Genomic DNA, 24730 nt, shown 5'->3' on the forward strand with positions numbered 1-24730 from the left:
TCGTATCAGTTTCCAGATGGGAATTGGGGGTAAATTGTCTATAATTGGACAAGTAAAACTTCATTGAGCAAAGGTTGTGTCTTGTTGCAGCGGAGACTTTTTCTTTTCTTTCAGTGTTGTAGCCAATATACGTTGCATGCAACACAACAGGTTCATAACTGATAATGCAGTCGGAATAGCCGATGCTGATCGCGCCCCGAGACCGGCGAAGCGGCACTCGGTGAGCCAACACAAATGCTATCAAGAAGATTGAAGAGACACAAAAGTCATCAGGGAAGATGACTGAAGCCCCCTTTTGTCTATCAAGTATCACAAGTTGTAGAAGGCCCCGCGTCACGGTTGTTGTTGGCCCCTAGTGGTTCGACTACCGCTTGACCCAATGACTACACGTAAGAGATGCGTCGTCTTCTATCTCACTGCTCAGCCCATCTGATGTTGAAAAGATGCTCCACCCAGTGTGGTCCAGCCCTCGGGAACTAGCGCAATTCGCTCTTTAGTGCTCGCTCGATAGATGCATAAAGAATGGCTCGTGCTCCACCCTTGTTCAATTCTTTTATTCCCAGTGGCTTCAAGGTCATGCAAAGAGGGGTGTAGGGTCGTCAGGGTCTCGGCACTGCAGCTGGTGGGTGTCCTTTCACGCCAAGATCCGCGTCGGCGGAGGAGGCGTCCCGGGTCGGGCTTTCAACGGCCTGTTTGCCTCGTACCTTGTGCGTTTGGATCGCGACACCCGCCTGGGGTGGTTTCCGGCGGGTGCCTTGCGGGAAACGGTCATGAGGCTGCTAAAACCAAATACTATGCGGAGCACCCATTGGATGAGCTGGGGGTTGCGAACCAGACCGCCTGTTTGCTCCGGCTGCGACTCGAGACACATTCCAGCCAAGGTGAGCAGCGGGGAGGAAGGAAGGGAGAGAGGAGAGCGTGAGATGTCGAGGAGGGGCACAAGGCGGGGAACAGACGCTCCGGGTGATATGTTGGCTCATGCCGCGCAGATCCGGATGCTCTCAGTTTGCAGCCGGAATCCGCGTCTTGCAGACGGTCGCCTCAGTTCTCGTGACTTCTATGAGGTTCGATGCTCTGCAATGCTCGAGACAAGCTCATTGGGCTGATGACGCCAGCATTCCCTTTTACTTTTCCATCTTACCCTTTCGCCAGCCGACCAACTGTAGATCCGGCTTTAGCGCTGGGAAGCTGCATAAGTTATCGAATCGGTGCTGGCGGGAGAAAAAGGGTGTAGCGTGACCGAGCAAAACTGGCGCCCATGGTCCAAGCCAAGTGACATTGAGTAATGGCAACTCGGACCCTTCGCACGGGGATATCCTAGCAGATTTCGTCTGCATGCAAGTACGAGCATGCAACCGATCCCATCTTTGGTTCGACTGTCAATCTAATGTTGCATGGGAAATTTGACTGGGTCGCATCCGACTGTAGAACCACTTCGTGGGTCGGCGATTCGGCGCCAAGTTCATGGGAAGCGGAAAAGAAGGACAACAACACCACTAATCTTCGCCTTGGAATAGATGGATAGCAGTGCTTCAACCGTATATCAGCGTAGCAAATTGCTTCCACTGAATTAATTCTGTCGATGGTGACTGATTGATCCGCGCGTCGCCATGCCATGAAACCTGGTCATCATCATTCCCGTCATTGCGCCGTCATGCGGTCATCCGTCTCTGCCTGCAAGGTCATGACAGAGAAATTGAGCATGCCCGTGTGAAGGTGAGATTCGGCTGTGACGGTTTGGCAGAATCAAGAAGCAGCGCCACTCCGTACAAAGTAAAATTTTGCAGATACGAAACACTGTTGATGCAGCGAAGCAGATCGTCGATGAAAAGCGTCGGGTCGTCGGTGCTCCACCGAGAAACCTCCACGCAAAATGCAAAAGTTGTCGAGAACTTGCCATCTTTGGTGGGGTTGGTGAAGCGAGGAGAAAATATGACTGGCCAATTGCCACGCCCAATTGCATGCTCGTGCGCGATATATGCATATACTGTGTAGTGGCGCAGGTCCATGCGCTATCATTATCAAACTCCTAGTTCGGAGGTGGAAAAAATTGCCAGCCTCCGATGGCCAATAGCAAAGCATGTGATGCCTGGATCCGACAAGCGACACGAGACCAAAGAACCTCCCACATGGTGCAAGGTTGGACAGCGTAGCATTTCAAACTAGGACTGTTCGCTAGCTGGCTGATCGCTGCTGGTTAGAGCATTGTTTTTTTTTTCTCTCTCTCGGTTGCTAGTCGGCGTTGCAAGCAGTTGGCGGCTGGCACGGATTCGCCATTCGGGAAATGAGAGACGAGTTGCTTCTTGTAGCAAGCGAACGAACACGTTTCGCTTCCCCCAGATGTGGCGAATTCGGAAACAATGCATTCAATTGTGAAACTGGGGGAGAATTGGAAATGGCATCAGAATTGGTATCAGAATTAGCATCACCGTCGAAAGCAGCCCAGCTATATGTAGAACAATGCAAGACACGACAACCAGAGACACAAGGCCAGCTGCTAACACCCTAGTGAGACCCCTGGGGTGCGACGCTTGCGGCTGCTGCCAGAGGCTAAAATACCTAAAAGGTAGCTAGCGTGTGGCTCGTGTCACCTCGCTTCATGCATACTGCTGCAGACTGCGTTAGAGCCTCCACATGCCACATGCAGCCACAGAATTCTACATGTCTTAGATGCATGTCTCTTCTTATCGATGCGTTCAGAGCTCCACCCAATATCTTGCTCAGGCACTGTGTCTTACTGTATTGCTCCCACCTTGATAGACGCCGGTAGAAATAGGCCTGCTCCCACCACTTTCGCCCAGTTTCCATCGATTCTGCTCTTCACATCTTTTTGCATCAATCAGTTCTTTGTTCATTCTTATTTGCGGTCGTTGCCTAATCTTGCCGCTTTGTGTGCAGGACTTGGCAACAAACATCTGTTCAGTGCAGCAAATCACAGCACATCCTGCCTTTGAACGCGTTCGCCTACAAAGCAATCAACTTTTTACTCTTCGCTCTCAACTCAACTCTCAACTCTCGATTCTCAACTCTCACAACCTTTCTCTAGAGACTTATCAACCTCTCTAGAGATACGCACACCAACACACGCACTCTTATCACCTGTGCTTGTGTCTGTTGTCGTAAGCTCACACCAAGCAGAGAAGACATGACCCTAACAAAGCAGGCTCGTCTTCGCAACCCCGACGACTTCCCGACCCTCCAACTCTTTCTCCTCGGTAAGTTCCGCTTTAATGATAGAACCAGCAATGCGCTTCGCAACCAAGACTAACCCAACTTCTCAGCCATTGTTCGCCTTGCCGAACCAATCGCTCTCACTTCCATCTTTCCCTATGCCTGGGCATTAGTCAAGAGATTCAAGATCGGAAACGAACAAGATGCTTCTTTTTACTCGGGTCTTCTCATCTCCTCCTTCTCCCTCGCCGAAGCCCTCATGGGCATGTATTGGGGCGGGTTATCTGACCGTATCGGTCGCAAACCAGTCCTGATGCTCGGCTGTGTGGGGACCATGCTCAGCATGATCATGGTAGGATTCGCCTCCAACATCTGGATCGCGTTGGTTGGACGCGCGATAGGAGGGCTTCTCAACGGCAACATCGGCGTCATTCAAACCATGGTCGGTGAGCTCGTCACAAAACCCGAGCATGAGCGTAAGCTATTCCCACTTCCAGTGTTTAATGATAACAGTTGGCTAACAAATTCCCAGCGCGTGCCTTCTCCGTCATGCCCTTCGTGTGGAGCATTGGAACCATCATTGGTCCTTGCATTGGCGGAACCTTTGCCGACCCTCACGAGTCCTGGCCCAATGCTTTCCCCAAGGGTTCTCTGTTCGAGCGATACCCCTATCTGCTGCCCAACCTGCTTTGCGCTGCTCTCTTGTTTCTCAGCATCGTCATGGGCTTTCTCCTCCTGGAAGAAACTCACCCAGACATGCAGCCTCGAATTTCCCTTCCGGCAGACACCTACGTCTCAGAAGAGACTCCGCTGTTGGAGACTTCAGACGCCATAAAGCGACCGGCAGTCGATTTGCGTGCCGAGACCTACGGAACCATTCGAGGCGGCAGCAGCAGCAGCGGGGAGTGTCCAGAGAACAACTCGAACGAGATGGCTATGGAAAAGAAGATGCCCACGACCATCTGGAACAAGCGCATCGTCGGCTTTATTATCTCCTTGTGCATCTTCACCTACCACTCGATGACCTACGACCACCTCATGCCAATCTTCTTTGAAGACGAGCGAGTTTCGGTAAATACCTTCTCCAAGTTTGGTGCCCTTTCACTCTTCTATTCTCCCGGAGGCTTGGGCCTTTCCCTTCGAGATGTGGGAATGATCATGGCTGTCAACGGAGCTATCGCTCTGTTCGTCCAAGCTGTCATCTTCCCCCTGGCAGCCGAAAAGTTTGGTGTATACCGACTTTTCCTCATTGTCACAGTCCTACACCCCATCATTTACGCTATTGTCCCTCTTCTACTTTACGTCCCCGAGTCCCTCCTTTTCCCCTCCATCTACTTGTGCCTTGCTGTACGCAACGTACTTTCCATCACCCTTTATCCCCTTCTCCTCATCCTGATCAAAGGAGCCACCCCTTCTGCGAGTGCTCTGGGCAAAGTCAACGGCTTGGCCGCCAGCGCTGGCGCTGCCTGCCGTATGATTGCGCCACCAGTCGCAGGCTATCTCTACACACTGGGTAGCCAGGTGGACTGCACTGCCTTACCATGGTTTTGCAGCTCCCTGGTTGCCATTTTCGGTGCTGTTCAATGCTTCTCCGTTCCCCGAGATCGTAGTTGTCAACGATCCAAGGAAGACGCTGAGGAACAAAATCACAACGTCACACCCACTGAAGTTTCAGTCGAGGATGTGGAGTGAAGAAAATGCAATCATAAAATGATTTTTAAAAGAAAAGACAGAATGCATATGAGAGAAATGATGAACGGCATCCTCATAGTAGGAGCCGTCATATTTTTTGAAGACACCACCTGCAAGTTGCAGTGGTGAATAAGTTAATAAGATTAGCAGCTTTACGCACGAATTGACCGGCGTTTACTTTCCGCGGAGGTTCAGAATGGATATATACCCAATGGTTCATGTTCAGATTGGTTGGTAAAGGATTTGGTTGCGATGCGGTGGAAGAGTACAAATGATATCCAAAAGGGCGCATGTACATAAATTGTTTTGTGTATGGATTGGGCATTTGTCGGCGTTTTGGGGCTTGGAAAAGTGTGTATTTATCCCGGTACTTTTTTATTCTCTCTCTTGTCCCCAAAGAATGAAGGGGACTAGATAGCATTAGAGACTAGAAAAGATAGTAATGATGATGCTTGTACAAATACTTATCTTGTTTCTTTTTCTCTTTCTCGTTTTGGTGGTGAGGTGACTGAGACAAGTGCTGCCTGCAGGTAGAGACTTCACGCTGTTTAACCGAAGTAAAGAAAAAAGTTGGGAAATAAATTAAAAGCACAAATTGATAACAAATGAGATTTTTGACATGAAATATCAGGTAATAAATAAATGGTGAATCTTCTAGAATTCTATGTTGTCATTGAAAAGTCGCTGATCTTGTTGGCGACTGCAAATTCTGAGCTACTAAATCAAGGCTCCAAGGTTTCACACAAAATTTTGTCACTCATCAAAATTTCAAGCCCAATGCGCCACTCTCAACTTCATTAAAAAACAACACATCCTTGCGTGCACCTTCAACAACACAAAACGAAGGGGGAGATACATTCTCACACAATCCCCTTCATCGCATTTCCTCATCTAGATTGAAAATAATATCGTGTACCCGTTTCAGCGATGAGCATCGATCAGCTCGCCGACCACATCGAGCAGGCCATGAGCCTCGCTGACCAAATGCCCACTGATGGAACGGGACCTGCGCTTCCGCCTCAGCTGGCCTTGAATCGCAACAGGACCGCTGAGGAGGTCCTCGCAGACCTGAACAAGTCGCCGCTGTTCATGACGGAGATGGAGGAGAACGACGACATCGCCGCGCTGCAGGCCCTGGCATACGAGGGCACGGCGCTGGAGAATGCGGCCGACTTCAAGGAGCGCGGCAACGAGTGCTTCAAGGTCAAGGGCTACAAGGACGCCAGCGAGTTCTACGGCAAGGGCATCGCGGTGCTCTTCGTTGAGGAGCGGAAGAGGAGCCATGGTGAAATCACAAAGCATCCCGAGACCGGGGAGCCCGACTCCGAGGACGAGATCCGCCAGCAAAAGGAGATGCTCGAGGCCATGTACGTGAACCGCGCGGCGTGCCACCTGGAGATGCAAAACTACCGCAGCTGCTGGACGGACTGCGCGGCCGCGCTGCGGCTCAACCCGCGCAACGTCAAGGCGTACTATCGCAGCGGAAAGGCGCTGCTGGCGGTGGATCGCATCGAGGAGGCCGACGACGTGTGTGCGAGAGGGTTGGCGATTGAGCCGGAGAATAAGGCTCTACGAAGTGTTGCAGATGGCATCATCAAGCGTGCCACGACGCTGAACGAGCTGAAACGAAAGGCAGCGGAAAGAGAAGCGAAGAAGCAGCGTCGAGCACTGCTCCTCAAGACGGCTATTGCTGCGAGGGGGATAAAGATGCGGACGACGGAGCAGCCGCCGGAGATGGAGGACGCAAAAGTGAGGCTGACACCGGATGAAGACGATCCTTCCTCCGAGTTGGCGTTCCCAACGGTGTTGCTGTATCCGCTGCACTTGGAATCTGATTTCATCAAGGCTTTTCACGAGACACATTCTTTGGAGGATCACCTAGGATATATATTCCCCTTGCCGTGGGATAACGAAGGACAGTATACTCTTGCGGGTGTGACATGCTATATCGAGACGAGAGAAGGCGGTCTGATCAAGATGGGCAAGAAGGTTCCTCTGTTGAAAGTGCTAGCTGGAGGCAAAGTTGAGGTTGTGGATGAAGTGGTGAGGATCTTCGTACTGCCGACTTCAAAGGCAGAGGGATGGGTCAAGGAGTTTAAGGAAAAGAGGGCGGCGGAAAGGGGAGAGCACAGGTGATGTGACTCGATAACGATTTAAATGAAATAAATGGTTTAGAGATGGCGTTTAAAAGTGCTCTGTGAAAGGATATCAATGAGGAGAGGGTAACATCAAGATCATATGTGGGAAATGTGAATTCAAGATTTTAAAAGAAGAGAAGCGAAACCTACATCGAGACTACTACATCTTGTCAATCTTGACGAAACTTGAAATACAACATACAAAAAAGCAAAACCAGAAACACCTCTCCAAAAAGATTACCCAAAAACAATCTGATTGCAAGCGCCAGTCCTGCGGGTATCTTGAAACGAGCAATACGTCGGTAGATAAACGTCCCCAATCGCAACAACACCACGTTCTCGCTTTTGGTAATCCAACCAACATCATCCAGCTGTTAAAAGGAATGGGCCTTTGGTCGCTTCTTCTGGTGACGCCGTTCAGAAAGATCGTCCTCCGATGTTTCCACCGCTATCGTAGAGGAATGTTCTGCGCCTCGAGGCTCTCTATGTAAGCTCAGTAGTGCCGCTGCTGCTCTGAAATGCTCCAGCTCTAGTTGTGGTTGTCTCTCTTGATTTGCCTCCGCAACTGGAGCACGCGAATACGCCGCTCCAGCCTCGTTATGAGCTCGTCTGCGCCGCTTTGGTCTCCATTTCTCAACATGCTTTCTCTCAGATTCGCTCGTCTCGGTTCGTGGGGACACATCGAAGAAAGAGCCCGGTGACGGGAAAAGCTTGGGATCAAGAAGAGATCGACCAGTCATGTTCATGCTCATTCGAGAAAAGGGGTTGGGTTCGCGAGCTTCGCATGCCGTACTTGGAGCCGAAGCTGCCATAGGACGGTGGCCAAACGCAGCCTCAGGAATTGAGGTTACCAAACGCTGAGAATGCGGAGGTTGAGGGCGCGATGGTAGTCTGAAGGAGGGCGCTGGCTGGCTTTCCCGTTTGCCACGTAGGGGATAGTCTCCAAGCACCAGAGGGCCACGTATTCCACCAACAGCCTTTACAACTCGATTTCCTTGTCCCTGTCCATAGCGAAATCGTGCGACGTCTTCAGTAGCTTGCATGATGACCAGTCGACTAATCACCATATCATTGTAGTAAGGAGAGTCGGAAGGAGTGCACTGAGAGGGAAACGATGGGCCAAAGAGCGGTATCAATGCACCCGCAATTCTCGTGCAAAAAGTTGCACATACCGCTCTTGCACATGGATATGGCATCCAATATCCTATGAAGGAAACAAAACATGAGCATTTTATATTGATACTGGATTCTTTCTAGGCATACCTTGAGCTGACACGGCGCCTCCGGTGATGCTAGGCGATATGTCTCTTAATCCCGGATTTCTATCCAGCATCTGGGAGGGTTTGGTCTAATCACTATCAGTAGAGCGCCTAAATGAGTAGTTTAGATGGCAAAGGGAGAGGAAACGCAACGCCATACCTTTGCATACCCCAAACATTTGAAGAATGGAGTCATGCGAACAAGACCAACATTATAATCCCACATGACGGTGTAGGTTGCCTCGTTGTAACAAAACTCATACTTGAAAACTATAACCAAGTCGCGTCAGCCCCTTTTCAAGCAAAAAAGTAATCTCTCTCAATAAAGTCCCTTACCTTCGATACTCTCTCTTCCCGTCTTTTCGAAAAAGTCCTTCTTTGAGCTACTGTAAGGGATATGGTCGCAACTCTGTTGTATCTGTCCAAACGGACTGACTTGAAACCTTTGAACCTCTCGATACGATGCTTGGTCGACGTTTTCAAAAGGGGCGAAATTGACTGGCCCCTGTAACTTTGGCTTGGGCATATTGTCGGCGTTTCCCTGTGCTTTCGCCTTTTGGGTAGGCATTGATCCATCTGTCGTCACTCGTAATGCTCCTGCCAGCAATGGTGTCGATGGTTTTGCCAACACTGGATCAGACTGTCGCAAACCAGGCTCAGGCTGTCCAGACAAAGCAGGATTCAGAATAGAATGCAGAGGCAGCATCTTGTGTCCAGTGTTTGTAGGCATCCTACGATATGGCTTGGATATATGACCAGCGCAGCCAACCAATTCAGAAGCCTGAGCGTATGCGACAATGTCGAGCAAATGATACCCTTATTCTTGGGAATGGAGGAAAAGGTGTAGTGTAAGTTCCAAATGATTCCTCAGTGACAATAAGAGCAGTCGAAGGCAGCATGGAGACTTCCAGCACCTCAGGCTCCCTGGCTTGGCAAACAAGAATGAGAGGACAGTCACTTTTGACGTAGAAACTGTCCAATAAAGAGACTTGGGCTTGCTTGTCTGTCAACAGCGGGCCACAAATCCGGGGCACAGAGGAGCTGCGGGGATCAAGACGTTAAACAGTCAGCGGTGCGGTCACCGATCAGGTGCTTCTTGGATGAAGTTTGCGTCCCAAGCTTCCAGGACAAGGTTTCCGGATTCTGGTGCTCGGATTCTGGCCTTCAGTACGCATAAGCCTCTTTAGTCCTGCGTTTGTAAATCTCCACTGCGGCCAGAGCGTCAGAAGCACTCCGCAGTCGACCCCGGGATCCGGGTACAAGTTGGCGGGCCAGAGATGAGATTCCAAAATTATCTCGCCGCAAATTGCAAAACGTGGTTTTCGGTGTCCCTCATTTACTGTAGGCAGGTCCAACTCGATTCGATTCGATTGCTAGAGATTGGTCTTCGCCAAGTTTAGTGAACGGCGAATAGGCCGCATCTTGTTGCTGCTGGTGAGGACCATCTAGAAACCGTGCATTTGAAGGTTCAAGATAGCCACCCGAGTTCCAGCCCAGACCGTACCAGGTCTTATCCATACTTCCAACGGCAAACTAAGAAGGAATGCGCTACAGCGTTCCCGGTTACGCTACGAAAGCGCAAGAAAAATCGGCATCTCTGTGATCCAAACTCAGGGAGCGGTAACACTTGGACATCACTCTGTTCAAACGCCTGCTCGAGGGCATGCTAATCTGTCATCTCAGGTCAAGGTCACCGCCACCACTGCAGACAACCGTATTATTGAGTGGGAGACGATGTTACTCTAGATGAGGCATTCCGGAAAATCGCTTAGAAGAGCAAATGGGTTCGACGAACGCAAATACCGGCTGCCGCACGCATTCCAGGGGAGTCACCTGTTTGAATGTCATATTTTATCCGTTGAGAGAGGCGGCTATCGGTACGGGTAGCCGCATCGGCGGCATCACCAGTCAGCTATCCCCCAGTCCATTGCAGCCTTTACGAAGCACGGGAGAGAGTCAGAGGCTGACCTGTGTTCCAGCTATCCGTTGACATCTTTCCAAGTATGACAGGATACCTTCGAATTGGCCACGTGTTAGGGACGCGGCATCATATAGTTTGATGTCTGCCTTGACGGATATGTTCTTTGAGCGAGAAAATCTTATATGTAACCTAATTCTTTGCCTTGGTGAGTTTTGTCCACAATGAGATCATCAGAGTTGCCACTGCGAGCGAACTTTGACCGGATCAACAAGACGGACTTGTAGGATGAAGAAGCCGGGGGGTCAACGAACCTGTAGCCACGGCCAACCATACTTCTTTTTGAGTCGACAGTCAACCAAAGCCGAAGGAAGCAAAAGAATCGTGGTTTCCATTCAATATTTCAACTCATTCCAAATCGGAGTCGACGTAGAGCAGTGTGTGCGTACAGATTCGGGGAAATTCTCCGATGATGCACAAGTTTAATTATCTCGTGAATCCGTCTCGGTAGCAAAGAGCCTGAACAAAGGAGTGGTTGAGAAAAAAGTCCGGTTTATTTAATCATACAGTCGATTCAATTGTATGTCGGCAACGAGAATTGCTGTCGAAAATGCAATGCGATGTCTGCTATCCAACACTGCTGAGCTTCCCTCTGCCAGGCACGGTTCTCATCAGATAACTATGTCGCAGGTAATTTTTGTTGCACAAATTCTCGGCATCGAGCAGATGCATCAGAGGACTCATGCAGCTCTCCAGGACGATTCTGAATCGGGAGTAGTGTGCTCAACGAGTTCGAGTCAAGCTTGATGGGATACCAATTGCGCCTGTCAACGCCTGTTATCATGAATAAGCAGGCAGATTGTCCCGGCCCGATAGCTCGGCATGCAACCATCATTTCCTCGTACAATTTATTTGTCCCCATCTCATCACGAAATGGAACGTGGAAGACGGAAGCCCGGCGGGAGTGCCATGCCTCGGCAAAGGCTAATAGCCAATTTCAAAAGTAAGCAGGGGCGTTGCGGCAAACGGATGAGAGTATTGGACGATCCATCTCTCTAGGAGCCGCTTCACTGTTTGAAACCAAATAGATGCTAATGAAAATATTAGCCGTGGAATGTCAATCGAACGTTCATGCACGTAGGGAATCATGACTGTCGTTGTACAAAGGTCCATCCACATCCACAGCAGAGACTCTGGCGGGGGAGTTTCATATGATGGCACAGTAATCAAGTCGTACGCGGGATGTCGAAAGAACCTACAGGTATTATGCCGTATTCTCTGCAAAGAAACTGAAGCTATAACGGATGTTTGCATATCTCGATGTAAACGCCCTGTGCTCTGCATGGCACCGTCTTTTTACATAGACCACAAAGTCCCAGTCACACTTTCCAGATGTTAGAACGGATCAATATCCGAAAGGTATATCTCATTCGCAACCGCGGGCTAATTGATCCTCGTTTGATGAGGCGAAGAAGCTGGTCGGGAAATGACTCCATCGAAAGACACATTCCGGAAATTAAGGGCCACCAGTCCAGCAAGGCCATGCAGATAGAGTACCCTTAAGCGCTGACCATGATAGAAATGGGTCTCTATTGATTCAATTTCATCCAACCGGCAGGGGAGGATAATTGCTGTCGTGATTCGTGTCACAGTAGCACTGTCACCCAAGTCAGGCTTTCATGTTTGCTGAACCGGTCAACGAAATTTCCAGGGTAGGGGAAATCCAACAACCAATAACACGGACGTCTGCAACATATCATCACCGACGTGCGTAAAAATCAGTTTTGGTATGTTTGGGATATCATGATGTGATGCTTTTGGTCACTTTATCGATTGGACTTTGGCAATTGGACTTTGGTTGTTGTGTCGAATTGGATTCCAACAAACACGCACGTCCTGTTTGCAGCTGACATTTAGGACCAACAAATTTCAGAGAGACAGTTTGAGTGATTCTTGATAGAATCTTTAAAAACTTTGAATGCTTCTTCTTTAGATAAGTAGCAGTAAAACTCGATGTCAAATTAAATGCAAATGGCTGAACGTGAGGCTAGGAAAGATGAATGTTTGTTTGTTCCTGCCAGGCACGAAGAGGGTACTTTGTTTGGTTACTGTGCAGGTACCAGCTAGCGTTTGGACCGCTAAGTGGTACCTATACCGAATCTCACTCAAGCCTCATCCCCGAGTACCTTGATAGGTCGGCCATCTCACTTGTGCCTCAGGCAGCAAGAACGCGCTCCACTATCAGATCAGCGCTAGCCCCGATGCGGCATTCTGCGACAAAGCGATAGCCAGGTCGCGTCCATCAAAGGATCGATTATTTGTTTACGCGGGGCTCAACAACAAAAAATTATCACCGCCTTTACCAGCATCGCTCTTTACTCCGGCCTTTCCATGTGACTTGGGCCCTTTTTGAATTCGATCCGGGTCACGGCCGCTCCCTTTTTCTCTCCTTTGCGACACTGCTTGCGAGCCGTTCCAGCCGTTTGGCTCAACTCTCCTTTGTCACAGCCGCGTGTCTCAAGCCCTGCATCATCCTTGTCGACGACTTTATCGAGTACCCTGTTTGTGCGCCCGAGATCATCTACGACTGTACGATTTTCCGTCAGCTCTCAGCTGAGAGATACCGAGACCATGGATTCCGACGATGACTCTGTCTTCGCTATCGAAGATGATTCCGAGGGATATGTCCCAAAGCCCGTAAGTTACTCCGGGTCCCTTTGAAGGCTCCTATATCGGTGCTGCACTGAGGTGCGATTCGATGCGCCACGCTGCTGTTGGGTTATGTGATGTGACTTTGCATTTCCCATTCACTTGCGCACGTGTGGCTCCAGCACGGATTCACTCTCGTCTCCTCTTTCACACCTCGACTGCGCCCGCTCAACTCAATCTCCTCCATCCCTTCTACCTACGATTCAACATACTATCTCTACGCACAGCACTATCATCCCACATCTGCGCCGGCTTAACCCAGTGTGTTTATCCCACAGTGGCTAACGTCTCTACCATAGAAGGCCAAGGCTGCCGCGAAGCCAGCTGCTAAGAAGATGGTGCAAACAACCTTAAAATCAAAACCAGCGCCGAAGAAGCGCCCCATCATGGAAAGCGATGAAGACGACGAGGACCCGAGTGCCTCATCTGGCTTCTCCAACACTCCGCCAACGGCTAAGAAGCAGAAGACGGCAGCTCCACCGAAGAAGTCGGGCGGCAAGCCCCTAGCGGAGCTGGAAAATGACAGCATGATCATCGACGACGAGCCCAAGGACGAGCCCAAGGCTGGCGCCAAGAAGAAGACAGCAACGGAAACGTACCAGAAGCTGACACAGCTCGAGCACATCATCAAACGTCCCGATACGTATATCGGCTCCGTAGAAAAGACAGACCAACAGATCTGGGTCTACAACAAAGAGTCGAAGCAGATGGAGTATCGCAACATCACATATGTACCTGGTTTCTACAAGATCTTTGATGAAATTTTGGTCAACGCTGCCGACAATAAACAGCGTGACAGCTCCATGAGCATGATGAAGGTCACTATTGATCGCGCTACTGGCGAGATTAGTGTTGAGAACAACGGCAAGGGAATCCCCATTGTCATGCACGAGAAGGAAAAAGTTTTCATTCCTGAGCTCATCTTTGGTCATCTGTTGGCTGGTTCCAACTTTGATGACAACGAGAAGAAAACCGTGGGTGGTCGTAACGGTTATGGTGCGAAGCTGTGTAACGTCTTCAGCACAGAATTCACCCTAGAGTGCCAGGACAGCGAAAACGGAAAACGATACAAGCAGCTATGGACCAACAATATGCAGACCATGCACAAGGCCAAAATTACTTCCAATAAGACATCAGATTTCGTCCGAGTCACCTTCAAGCCGGACTACGCTCGATTTGGAATGGAAGAAGGCATCACAGACGACCTCGAGGCGCTGCTCTACCGAAGAGTTTACGACATGGCTGGCACAATGAGAGGTGTCAAAGTTCAACTCAACGGCGAACTCATCAAGATCAAGGACTTCAAGGCATACTGTGATCTTTATGCAAAGTCTATTGCAGGCGAGAGGAGCGCGGAGGAGGGCGGCAGCCCAACTTGTACTGTCGAAATTGACAAGGACAAGGGCCACCCCCGCTGGGAAGTTGGTTTCACTGTATCAGATGGCACTTTCCAGCAAGTGTCATTTGTCAACTCGATCGCAACAACCTCAGGAGGTACTCATGTCAACTATATCGCTGACCAGATTACAGCATACCTCCTCAAGGCGGTGACAAAGCTGAGGAAAGGACACGGTTTGAAGCAGGCGCATCTCCGAAACCACATCTTCATTTTTGTCAACTGCTTGGTCGATAACCCTGCGTTTACGTCGCAGACCAAAGAGCAGATGACTACCAAAGCAAGCCAGTTCGGTAGCAAGTGTGCCCTTGGTGAGGATTTCCTGAAGAAGGTAGCCAAATCCGACGCAATTAAAAACATCATGGACTTTGCCGAAAGAAAGGCGGACAAGATGATGGCTAAGAGTGATGGCAACAAGCGCTCTCGAGTGAGCAATGCTAAGCTTGTCGAAGCCAACTTGGCAGGTACCAGGCGCGGTCATGAATGCACGCTCATCTTGACAGAAGGTGACTCTGCCAAAGGTCTCGCCGTCTCTGGACGAGCCATCTTGGACCCCGATCGTATTGGTGTTTTCCCGCTTCGTGGTAAGCTTCTCAATGTACGAGACGCCTCCATCGACCAAATCACCAAAAACCAGGAGATTCAGAACATCAAGCAGTTCCTGGGTCTCAAGCACAAGCAGGTGTACACGGACACAAAAAGCCTTCGTTACGGTCACCTGATGATCATGGCCGATCAGGATCACGACGGTAGTCACATCAAGGGTCTTCTCATCAACTTCCTTCAAGTGCAGTTCCCTTCACTGCTCCAGATTCCAGATTTCTTCCGAGAATTCATCACGCCCATTGTCAAAGTCTGGCAGGGTCCCAATCCCAAGAAGCCGCAGAGACTCAAGTCCTTCTTCACGCAACCGCAATACGAGGAATGGAAGGAAGAACGTGGAAGCGAAATCACTAGATGGCATTACAAGTACTTGAAGGGTCTGGGCAGTTCCAGCAACGAAGATGCCCAGGTATACTTCACCAACCTCGATGAGCACTTGAAAGAATTTGATGTCATGAAGCCGGAGGAGGCGGACATGTTCGACCTTGCCTTCTCCAAGAAGAAGGCCGACGCGAGAAAGGAGTGGCTGGGTAACTTTATTCCCGGTACCTACTTGGACCACTCTGCCAAGACTATCAGCTATGGCGACTTTGTGAACAAGGAGCTCATTTTGTTCAGCATGGCGGATAACATAAGATCCATTCCGTCAATGATTGATGGATTGAAGCCCGGTCAGCGAAAGGTGCTCTACGCATGTTTCAAGAGGAACGTGGTCAAGGACGAAAAGGTTGTGGAGCTGGCTGGTTATGTCTCTGGACTGACTGCCTACCACCACGGTGAAGCCTCTCTGCAGCAAACCATTATCGGACTGGCCCAAGATTTTGTGGGATCCAACAACATCAATGTTTTGGAGCCCAGCGGTAACTTTGGTTCTCGACTTGCCGGTGGCTCTGATGCTGCCAGTCCTCGTTATACCTTCACCCGCTTGTCTCCGTTTGCCCGCTCAATCTTCTCCTCCCTCGATGATCCAAACCTGAACCATCAGTTTGAGGATGGTAAGCAAATTGAGCCTGAGATTTACGCTCCAGTTCTGCCGATGGTGCTCATCAATGGCGCCGATGGTATTGGCACGGGTTGGAGCACCTCCATCCCCAACTACCACCCGCTGGAGGTTGTGAAGAATCTGAGGCGACGAATGGGTCGTCTTGAAGAAGGTGATGATGAAGAGAAGCCATTTGAGACCATGACTCCCTGGTTCCGGGGCTGGAAGGGCACACCAGAGGCTGCTGGCCCTGATCGCTACAAGTTTAACGGTATTGCCTACCAGAATGAGCAGAACGCGAACGAGGTGGTCATCACTGAGCTTCCTATCCGCGTATGGACCGATGACTTCAAGGCTCGTCTGGAAAAGATTATCAGCGGCGTCGATGGCCCAACCTGGATCAAGGACTACAAAGAATTCAACGACCACAAGACTGTCCACTTTGAGATTCAAGTGGATGAGAAGCACATGGCCAAGGTCCTTGAAGAAGGTTTGCTGGAGCGGTTCAAGCTCACTAAGCAAGTGGCGACATCGAACTTGGTTGCGTTCGACACTAATGGCCGGATTCGCAAGTACGAGAAGGTTGAGGATATCCTGGAGGAATACTACGTCTATCGACTGGAGATGTATCTGAAGCGAAAGGTATGTGAAAGGCTACTTGTTATGTCCTTGTGTTTGCACTGACTAATTATGTTGCACTAGAATCACTGGCTGAGTGTCTACGATGCCGACTACCGGAAATTGAAGAACCAGGCTCGCTTCATTCAGGAGATTATTGACGGTGACTTGATCGTTGGTAAGAAGAGGAAGGACGTCCTTGTCAAAGAGTTGCGAGATCGCAAATACGAGGCGTTCCCCCCGATCAAGAATAGCCAAACAAAGAAGACTCCAGAGGAGGAGGAGGAAGAGGACGAAGAGGGTGAAGAAAGCGCCCGTGACTATGACTACCTCCTCTCAGTAAGTTTTTCAACCCTTCGAAACCGCTGCCATTATGCCGTATAACTAACACAACTTTCCTTCTTCCAGATGCCAATTTGGTCATTGACCGCAGAACGTCTTGAGAAGTTGAAGGACGCTATTAGGAGGAAGAAGGCCGAGTATGACGAGCTGGAGGCCAAGAGTGACAAAGATCTGTGGTGTGAGGATCTCGTCGCCTTTGAGGCTGAGTGGGAGAAATCTCTTGCTCTCAGCGCAGAAATTCAGACCAACATTCGTCGCATGGGCCGCCGAGTATCCAAAAAGATAGGAGCTGGAGGAGGTGGCCGCGGCAAAAAGGCGAAGGGAGCGGACGATGATTACGAGCCGGAGAAGAAGGGCCGAAAGAAGGCAGCGCCCGCTGTCAAGACGGAGACCAAGACGGCACAGAGGTTTGCCGACATGTTCAGCGCCAAACCCAAGGTCAAGAAGGAGTCGGAGCCCGACGTTGTCGAGCTGTCTGACAACTTTTCTGACGATGATTTCGCCGCCCTCAGCCGGAGCAAACCGGCAGCAGCACCCAAAGCTGCTGCCCCCAAAGCAGCCCCCAAGGCTGCGCCTAAAGCTGCACCCAAAGCTGCCAAGGCCTCTGAGTCGCGATCCATCTCGCTGTCGGAATCAGAGCCTGAGGTCGTTCCCGTTCGCAACAAGCGAGCAGCTCCCTCCAAGGCCTCTGAGTCGCGATCCGCCTCGCTGTCGGAATCGGAGCCCGAGGTGGTGCCTGTGCGCAACAAGCGAGCAGCTGCTTCCAAAGCCAGAACTTTGTTCGACGCCGACTCAGATAGTGACGAGGACGATGATCAGATGCTTGGTGACGTTGGTGCGCTGGTCAAGGGCATTGAAGACAAACCTTCTGGTGAAGCCAGTGCGCGACTCAGCCTGCACACCATGGGCCGACCCGACTCAAGCCATGGCAACACCAGCGCTGGAACCATCTCAAAGCCAAGAGTCAAGTCAGCCAAGGCCTTTGATTTTGACAGCCCTGATGAGACCAACTATGAGATGCTAGCCAAGCCGTCGCCCTTCAAGCCGGCCAACGATGATGTAGCATCGGGCGATGACGATGAATTAGGACTTTCTTCAAAGGGTAAGGCTGCAGCATCATCAAGCCTAACTGCAGCCAAGAAACGTGGCAGGCCGGCAACGAGCAAAGCGGAAGGCAAACCAACAAGCAAGCCCAAGGTGGCCCTCAAGGCTGCAGTAACAGCTTCGACTCTATCGCCAGCTGCCAAGAGATATGCTGCCAAGAAGAAGGCATTGGAAGACGATTCCGACGCCGAAGAAGATGAGTTTGATGAGTCGATTGCTCCAAGGCCAGCGGCCCGAGCGAGACCTGGACGGGCTGCGGCTGCGAACCGAAAGGTTGTCATTGACGACGACTCTTCCATGGTGCTCGACGAAGAAGAAGATGAAGAGGAAGAAGAGGAGAGCGACGACCCGTTTGTGGTTGATGATGATGATGATTGAACAAGATGCAATAACGGCATATGTTGAGAGCTCATGATATTGCTTTCAGAGGCTAGATTCATCGGTGCATAGGTTTATTTTGACATGAATGTTTGTGATAGACAGGGTTGGCCTTGGGTGAAGGTGGTACATGATAGGTCTATCTGGTATTTCGCAGGTTATTTTTTTCTCTTTTATTACAGCATAGCTTTTTTTTAATTTGCTTATTCTGAGGAATGTAAAATATTGTTGATTCTTATTATGTGTTGAAGTGCTTTGATATAAATACGTAATCTCACTAAGCCAAGTTGTTTGTATGCCGTTATCGATATCCTTTGTTGGAGGGGCTGATTATTTGCCCCTCCACCCCAGCTATTTTCCTAAGTTCACACCATCTCCATATTACAAACCGAACCTCAACAGCACAACTTCATAACCTCCAACAAACACCAAAGCACAGACAATACAGAGAAACTATTCCTGAAATTTCTACTGTACGATTTCAGTCTTTTGATCTTCGAACGTCATCCAGCCATGGCTTCGTCCGACGAGCCGCAATCCCTCCGAGCAGTCTTCGAGGCCGCCGAAGACAAGCGCCAAGAAGTCAACGAAGCTCCCAGCGCAACGTCCCCCAAATACGCAGAAGATCTCGCAGCGGCGCTGAAGCTGTACACACAAGCCCTCGAACAGATCTCGGCGCTGTCGCTCTTCTCGGCCAACGAGGGCCTGGAGGACGTGGCGACCTCGTCGCTGCCGTATCTGCTCGTGGACTTTTACTTTGCTGAGCTTGTTCAGCGGACGCCGCATTTGGCGCCGAAGGAAAGGCTTCAGGTCCTTAAGAGGGCGAGGGCCTCGTATGAGAAGTTTTTGAATGCGGTGGATGGGTATGGATTGGTGACGGGGCCGTATGGCAAGTTGTTGGAGAGGTATCGTGATGATGAGGAGGCGTTTGCGGCGGTGGCGGGGGATATGGCGGCGAAGAGGGAGGCCAAGATTGCGAATTTCAAGGCGGAAAAGGCGCTGCGGGAGAAGCTGCAGATACTAAAGCGCAACCCGCGGTATCTCGATCACGGCGACGAGGAGCTTGTGCGCGAGGTGCATATCACCAGCATCCAGTTCGCTATTCACAACACTTTCCAGGCGCTCGATTCGCTTAACCGTGAAGTGCCGCTGCTCCGATCCGCGCCCTCGCCGACTGCCGCCCCGAAGTCCTCGTCCGACGATCCCACAGACACGTCTTTCAGGCTCGACCAGCCTCTCAGCCAGCTCCGCGCCGGAGCCGGCGGGCCTTTACTCTCTACAAAGGGAAAGCCGCTCCAGCCGTTTACGCTCGTGGGCTCTCGTGCCGATCTAGCCCGCGGTGTCTTCCGGCCGGGACATAACTTGCCTACCATGTCGATAGACGAGTACCTCGAGGAGGAGAAGCGCCGGGGCGGCATCCTCGAGGGCGGTACGGAGCCTCCGAAGCAGGAGCTCGACGAGGATGACATGGAAGCCGTTGATCGAGCGACGTACAAGGCGAGGCAGTGGGACGATTTCACGGATGATAATAGGAAGGGGTCAGGGAATACGCTTAACATGGGTTAAAACGAGGGTTTAAGAGAAAAAGGAATGTTGGAAATGGGCTGATTGTGATGATGATTTCTTAATTTGGGCGTGGTTTTGGTCTTTCACTTTTTGTCTTGTCAAAAGACATTTGCATGATTTTGCTTATTTTGAGTTGGAGAGCATGAAGATATTGGATGGGCGAAGCGGGTTGGCGATCACTTATGGAATATGAAAAAAAACTAGACGACTTAATACTCGACATTATAGAATGAACAACTAGATCAAGGCAAAAAAAATTCTATTAAAAAAACCTATTCAGATTGCATTAATGCCTGCATTGCTAAACGTAGAAACCTCATCTCATGAGTTGTGCTGTCAATCTATCCATCATCATTCGCAAATATTCATCCAATCATTCTGTAATTCAGCAAAAATATATCAAACGTCCCGTATTCCCATAATATTATCCCCCAAAAGACCAAACAAAACAAACAAACCCAAAATTTTATATCCAGATTCTTCATGTCTTCATCATATTTCATCCCAACCCCCCAATGTGCTCGCATCGCTATCGCTCTCATCGCTCTGGGCAATCACATTAGCCACCGGATCATCAATGTTCATAACATCATCATCGCCGCTATCGTGGCTACTGCCCGTCATCGTCACTCTATCTGTCACGACCGACGCCGTCTCCGCATCCGAGTGCAAAGATTCGACCATCATGTCCACCGCCCGACCAGTGTCCTGATGCTCCGCCGGGACCACGAACCTCGCCTCCTGGTAATATTCCGTTCCGTCCATGTCAAAGGACTCAGACGCGACAGAGACATTGTCGGCAATGACGTGGTCGCGGGCATATACAGTCGATATGCTGTCCTGAGCGTCCAGCGATCCAACTACGGTGCTGCCCCTAACCTTCATCGTAGAGAAGTCGTCGGCCAAAGAGCCCGAGACGCTGGAAGTGGTGGAAGGAATCGTGTTTCCAGTGTGATAGGCTGGCCCAGGCCCATTCGGACCCCATTGAGCGGGAGGAAGCTCCGTCTCAAATACGCCGCCGGTGCCGTCATTGCAGCCTCCAGCCCAGAGCGGAAGGAATTTCAGCTCGTTGTTATCGAGCGTGAGAAGCATGTGGCGGGTCAGATTCAGCGCCGGCTCAATGTCAAACCGTACCCATGAGCTGCTGTAGGGCAAGATGGCATCATGAATCTGCCGGTTGAGGACGTTCAGATCAATGAGGGGATCCTTCACGCTGAGAATCTCTTCTTCAACACCATTCTCCTGACTCATGAACATCTCAAAGGGGGCCAAGGCTGCTAGTTCTGGGGCCTTCTCAATCAACCGCTGCACATGGACCTGTGCCCGGGCCATCTGTACCCTGAGCGATCCGGTCGATAATCCATATGCTGCAGTCAGCCATTTGGATTGACTGTTGTTGGCATCCCACATCTCGCCCATCTGCTGGTAAATAAACGGACATAGGAGCTTCTGGTGCAGATTCAATTCAGGCAAAATGTTCTCAAGCAGTTGAAAGTCATTGGGCAGCACATAGGTAGCCCGGTCGTCATCCATGGACATAAGTGCCCGCCGTCCATCTTCAGTGTCGCCCAGTACAAGCTTGTCGAAGGCGCTTGAGACGGTCGTCTGGATTGCCATCATCAAGTCGCGCAGGGCATTCAATGCCAGCTTGCCAGATGCAGAGCGATGCTCGATGAGTATGCCTTCCATTTTCCGAAGCTTGACCCATTCATCAACCATCCAGCAGTCGAGGCTATATTGACTCTGGAATGAATCAGGGATCAACAAGATTCTTTCAACAAGGGCCCGAGCAGCATGTTGAACTATGTTTTGCAGCTCGTCATCTAAATTGCCCAGCCTTCTTCCGAAAATAGTAACGCGACTCAAATCCCGGTTCGAGTCGGTGCTTGTGTCCTTGAGGGCCAGCTCGTTGACGAGTATCCGAAAAGCACATTGCGTGACTTGCACAAGCTCTAGGGCAAAGCCAATCTGTAGTGCTTCTTCAGGGAGGACTTCGATGAACTTTGTGTTGTCGCCATACATGATCCACTGGGCCACTTGATCTCTAATGATGGACGTGCAGTCGAATATCTTTGCCAGGGCGACAAGAGTCCAGACACGGTTTGCGGAGTCGAGCATGACATCGCGTCCCTCAATCATCAGCAACAGACGGATGATGCTATTGCAGTGGCGTATGGGGCAGTAGTCGGGAATGTTTCGGTACTCTGGCGTCTCATACGGTCGGTTGATTCCGTGAGTCTGCTTGTCAAGCAAGTTTTGCGGCGAGGGCGGGACGATTTTCGGCCCATTAATGGCATCAGCGTCGGATGTTTTATTACTATTATTGGTGATCATGTTGTTGATGTTGTTGTTGATGTCTGACGCTGATTCTCCATTGAAATTCTCATCATGTCTCTGCTCTTTTACCTCTTCTCTGGGGAGCCCCCAGCCGGGAATGGGCGGCTGGCCACATGTGCAGACGTCGTCGTGTCCAGATACCAGCCAGTTGGACACCTTGTGAAGGGCATTGGAAGCCCACCACTTGATGATTCCGGGGGTGAGAGACAACTGAGTCATTTGGAAGACGAGTTCATCGCCCTCAGACGGCGGCGTCAAGTCGAGCACGTACTTGATGCCTTCTGGGAGGTTCTTGGCCAACTTCTTCCGTCTTTGAATACGAAACTGATAAGTCGGGCTTAACATGTCGGCGAACTTGGCGGATCCGGTTGCAAGCAGCTTTTTCGAGTGTACACGGAACTTTTTCGATGAGTAGGGCATGCCGTAACAGTCTGTTTGCCCCCATTGACGCCGCGAAAGATCGGGGAAGTCGATGAAGACCAGCGTGTCCCCCTCGCTGAGCTCCTGCTGGATAGATCGCATCCTGCAGACCTCGACAAAGCGAGATGACGGGATAGAGTCCTCGGCCATGAGGCCTCTCATAACCCTGGCCCACTGGGAAAGTTGGTGAAACTCGGATTTGTCGTACTCGACCTTAAGCGAACTTGACGTATCGTGTTGAGGGTTCTGAGCCACTCGGTTGAGGAGGGCGAGAAGGCTATAATCTTCGTTATTCGATCCTGGATCGGACACAGGATCATGAGCGTTCCCCGGGACTACAACGGTATCGTCTGAGGCGCCGCCACCGGCTTGATTCTGCACTAGAGGTACTACAATATTGGAAGCCCTTTGAGTAGTGGATGGCCACGGCTCGTTGGCATAGCTGTCCATTTTTCTGCGTTGTGCTATTAGCAATCAATCACCCATTAGAGTGAATAGCAAACGCTGTGAAGGGTGAATCTTGGTTGTAGGGCTTAAGTACGAATTGTCTAGACTATAAAATAATTTGCAAGCCACAGGGAAATCCAATGAGGCGCGGTGTAGCTCGTCGCATCGAGTTGATATGAAAGCGCAGACTTACATGAAGAAGAGATGGAGAATGGAGAGTTACTCCAGATTGGCGAACAATCTGGGCTGTGCGAACTGCTGATGAGCCGATGAATCCCCCACAATGCAAGGGAGAAGCTCCCTCGAAGCTCAGACAGCTAAGCTTGCTTACATGTATTGTTGGAGAAGAGAGACGGAGAGAGAGACACAGACGGAGAGAGCTCCGACGAAGACGAGGCGATTGATGCTAAACAAGTCGATGATTGAGCTGCGCAAGTTGGACGACAATAAGCTATAGCTATACGGAAGATGAAGAATTTGAGATGCAAAAAGAAGAGATGGAAAATAGGTAAGGCCAGATGACGAAGGTGCCGATGACAAGTCAACAGAGCTACAGGTAAAGGTAAGGTACCTTATAGTTACAGTACTGTGCCCAAGGCAATGCTAAGCTGCTAACATCCATGCCTTAATTTATGTTACCAGTGGCCACACAGCCCGCTGCAACCCGTTGAGGCATGTCCACGTAACTGCTGTTAGTCACCTAAAGCGACGGATGCCAGATGACTTGAGTTGCTTCTGTGCCTTTTGGCCGCTGACTGGTTGCCTCGTCTGCCTGCCCAGCGCAAAACGACGAGTCACAGCCCAAACCAGGGCGATACAGAAGTTCTACCGCGCGCTACATCGGGCAGGGCCAGCAGCTCCCGCGTGACTGCTGCCGATGCGAGACGGTGGGGTTGATGGGAACATCTTTTGGCCACTGGAAGCGCTGAGACGGGCCAAGGCTGGTGGCATTGGACGAGGGGTGGCTTGTACCGGGTTTGTATCACAGAAGTATTTCTTCAAACCAAAATATGGATCCATGGATGCCTTTTCACACAGATGCAGTGGTTGCCTAGCGATCGGTTGCAGTGGCAGTGACTGTGCCGCAGTTGATGTGGCCTTAGGCAGTGACTTCTGCCTGCCCTGGCTAAGGCACCTATAAATACGAGGATCGTTAAAAGTTGTATGGATCTATGGACGTTCTCTCTGTTGATAAAGTTTGTGTGTCATTCCAGCAATTGTGGCAAAACGGGATGCTACATGAGACAAGACAATGAACGGGCCACTGCTTATTTTCTCTTCATTGTTGAGTACATGCACACAAAAAGATACCAGTCCTTTAGTTCTCAACCATTATCACTGTCTTCGTCTAGCTATATAAGTCAGTTGGTTGGTTGGTTGAACCAAACGACTACTAAGGTACTGGACAGCATTTCGGAAGACAAACCTTAACCATAAAAAGACAACTAAAACGGCAAAAAGACAAACAGCCATGTGTGTCTCCTCCGGGAAGGCTCGAACTTCCAACCTCCTGATTAACAGTCAGACGCGCTAGCCAATTGCGCCACAGAGGAATGCACTGTTTGATGGCTGGCTCGTCTGAATTTTAGGTATATATACGTTATGTAATCACGGGCACTAAGGCAAAAGTTTCCGAGTTGAATAGGCTGG

At 50.4% G+C, this 24730-nt stretch overlaps 8 protein-coding genes and 1 non-coding gene across 9 annotated transcripts; 6 read left to right on the forward strand and 3 right to left on the reverse strand.

The window, feature by feature from the left end:
* Window positions 1-287: 287 nt before the first annotated feature.
* Window positions 288-1023, forward strand: V8C40DRAFT_168312 (uncharacterized protein). Its single transcript, XM_083211570.1, has one exon. The coding sequence runs from the start codon at window positions 512-514 to the stop codon at window positions 920-922; it is 411 nt and encodes a 136-aa protein (XP_083075312.1). The 5' UTR covers window positions 288-511; the 3' UTR covers window positions 923-1023.
* Window positions 971-1564, forward strand: V8C40DRAFT_238343 (uncharacterized protein). Its single transcript, XM_083214424.1, has one exon. It carries the CDS (start codon window positions 979-981, stop codon window positions 1237-1239), a length of 261 nt encoding a protein of 86 aa, XP_083075313.1. The 5' UTR covers window positions 971-978; the 3' UTR covers window positions 1240-1564.
* A 1254-nt stretch (window positions 1565-2818) lies between these two features.
* Window positions 2819-5326, forward strand: V8C40DRAFT_238346 (major facilitator superfamily domain-containing protein). Its single transcript, XM_083214425.1, has 3 exons — window positions 2819-3215; window positions 3282-3647; window positions 3704-5326. Exons 1-3 carry the CDS (start codon window positions 3146-3148, stop codon window positions 4861-4863), a joined length of 1596 nt encoding a protein of 531 aa, XP_083075314.1. The 5' UTR covers window positions 2819-3145; the 3' UTR covers window positions 4864-5326.
* A 184-nt stretch (window positions 5327-5510) lies between these two features.
* V8C40DRAFT_238348 (uncharacterized protein) lies at window positions 5511-7278 on the forward strand. The gene has a single exon (XM_083214426.1). It carries the CDS (start codon window positions 5791-5793, stop codon window positions 6997-6999), a length of 1209 nt encoding a protein of 402 aa, XP_083075315.1. The 5' UTR covers window positions 5511-5790; the 3' UTR covers window positions 7000-7278.
* On the reverse strand, window positions 7188-9291 carry V8C40DRAFT_168487 (uncharacterized protein). The gene is made up of 4 exons (XM_083211572.1): window positions 8597-9291; window positions 8421-8530; window positions 8265-8349; window positions 7188-8205 (listed from the first exon to the last, which is right to left on the reverse strand). Exons 1-4 carry the CDS (start codon window positions 8988-8990, stop codon window positions 7376-7378), a joined length of 1419 nt encoding a protein of 472 aa, XP_083075316.1. The 5' UTR covers window positions 8991-9291; the 3' UTR covers window positions 7188-7375.
* Window positions 9292-12509: 3218 nt separating this feature from the next.
* V8C40DRAFT_238352 (DNA topoisomerase 2 domain-containing protein) lies at window positions 12510-18541 on the forward strand. Its single transcript, XM_083214427.1, has 4 exons — window positions 12510-12875; window positions 13187-16510; window positions 16571-16825; window positions 16895-18541. Exons 1-4 carry the CDS (start codon window positions 12810-12812, stop codon window positions 18308-18310), a joined length of 5061 nt encoding a protein of 1686 aa, XP_083075317.1. The 5' UTR covers window positions 12510-12809; the 3' UTR covers window positions 18311-18541.
* A 115-nt stretch (window positions 18542-18656) lies between these two features.
* Window positions 18657-20147, forward strand: V8C40DRAFT_238354 (TAP42-like protein). The gene has a single exon (XM_083214428.1). The coding sequence runs from the start codon at window positions 18824-18826 to the stop codon at window positions 19874-19876; it is 1053 nt and encodes a 350-aa protein (XP_083075318.1). The 5' UTR covers window positions 18657-18823; the 3' UTR covers window positions 19877-20147.
* Window positions 20138-23262, reverse strand: V8C40DRAFT_168550 (uncharacterized protein). The gene has a single exon (XM_083211573.1). It carries the CDS (start codon window positions 23081-23083, stop codon window positions 20369-20371), a length of 2715 nt encoding a protein of 904 aa, XP_083075319.1. The 5' UTR covers window positions 23084-23262; the 3' UTR covers window positions 20138-20368.
* A 1297-nt stretch (window positions 23263-24559) lies between these two features.
* On the reverse strand, window positions 24560-24633 carry V8C40DRAFT_t84. The gene has a single exon. It is a non-coding gene; the product is annotated as a tRNA-Asn (tRNA).
* Between the last annotated feature and the right edge of the window lie 97 nt (window positions 24634-24730).

Source organism: Trichoderma camerunense (genome assembly GCF_050948025.1).
Source record: "Trichoderma camerunense strain CBS 138272 chromosome Unknown V8C40scaffold_5, whole genome shotgun sequence".
NCBI classification, from domain to species: Eukaryota; Fungi; Ascomycota; class Sordariomycetes; order Hypocreales; family Hypocreaceae; genus Trichoderma; species Trichoderma camerunense.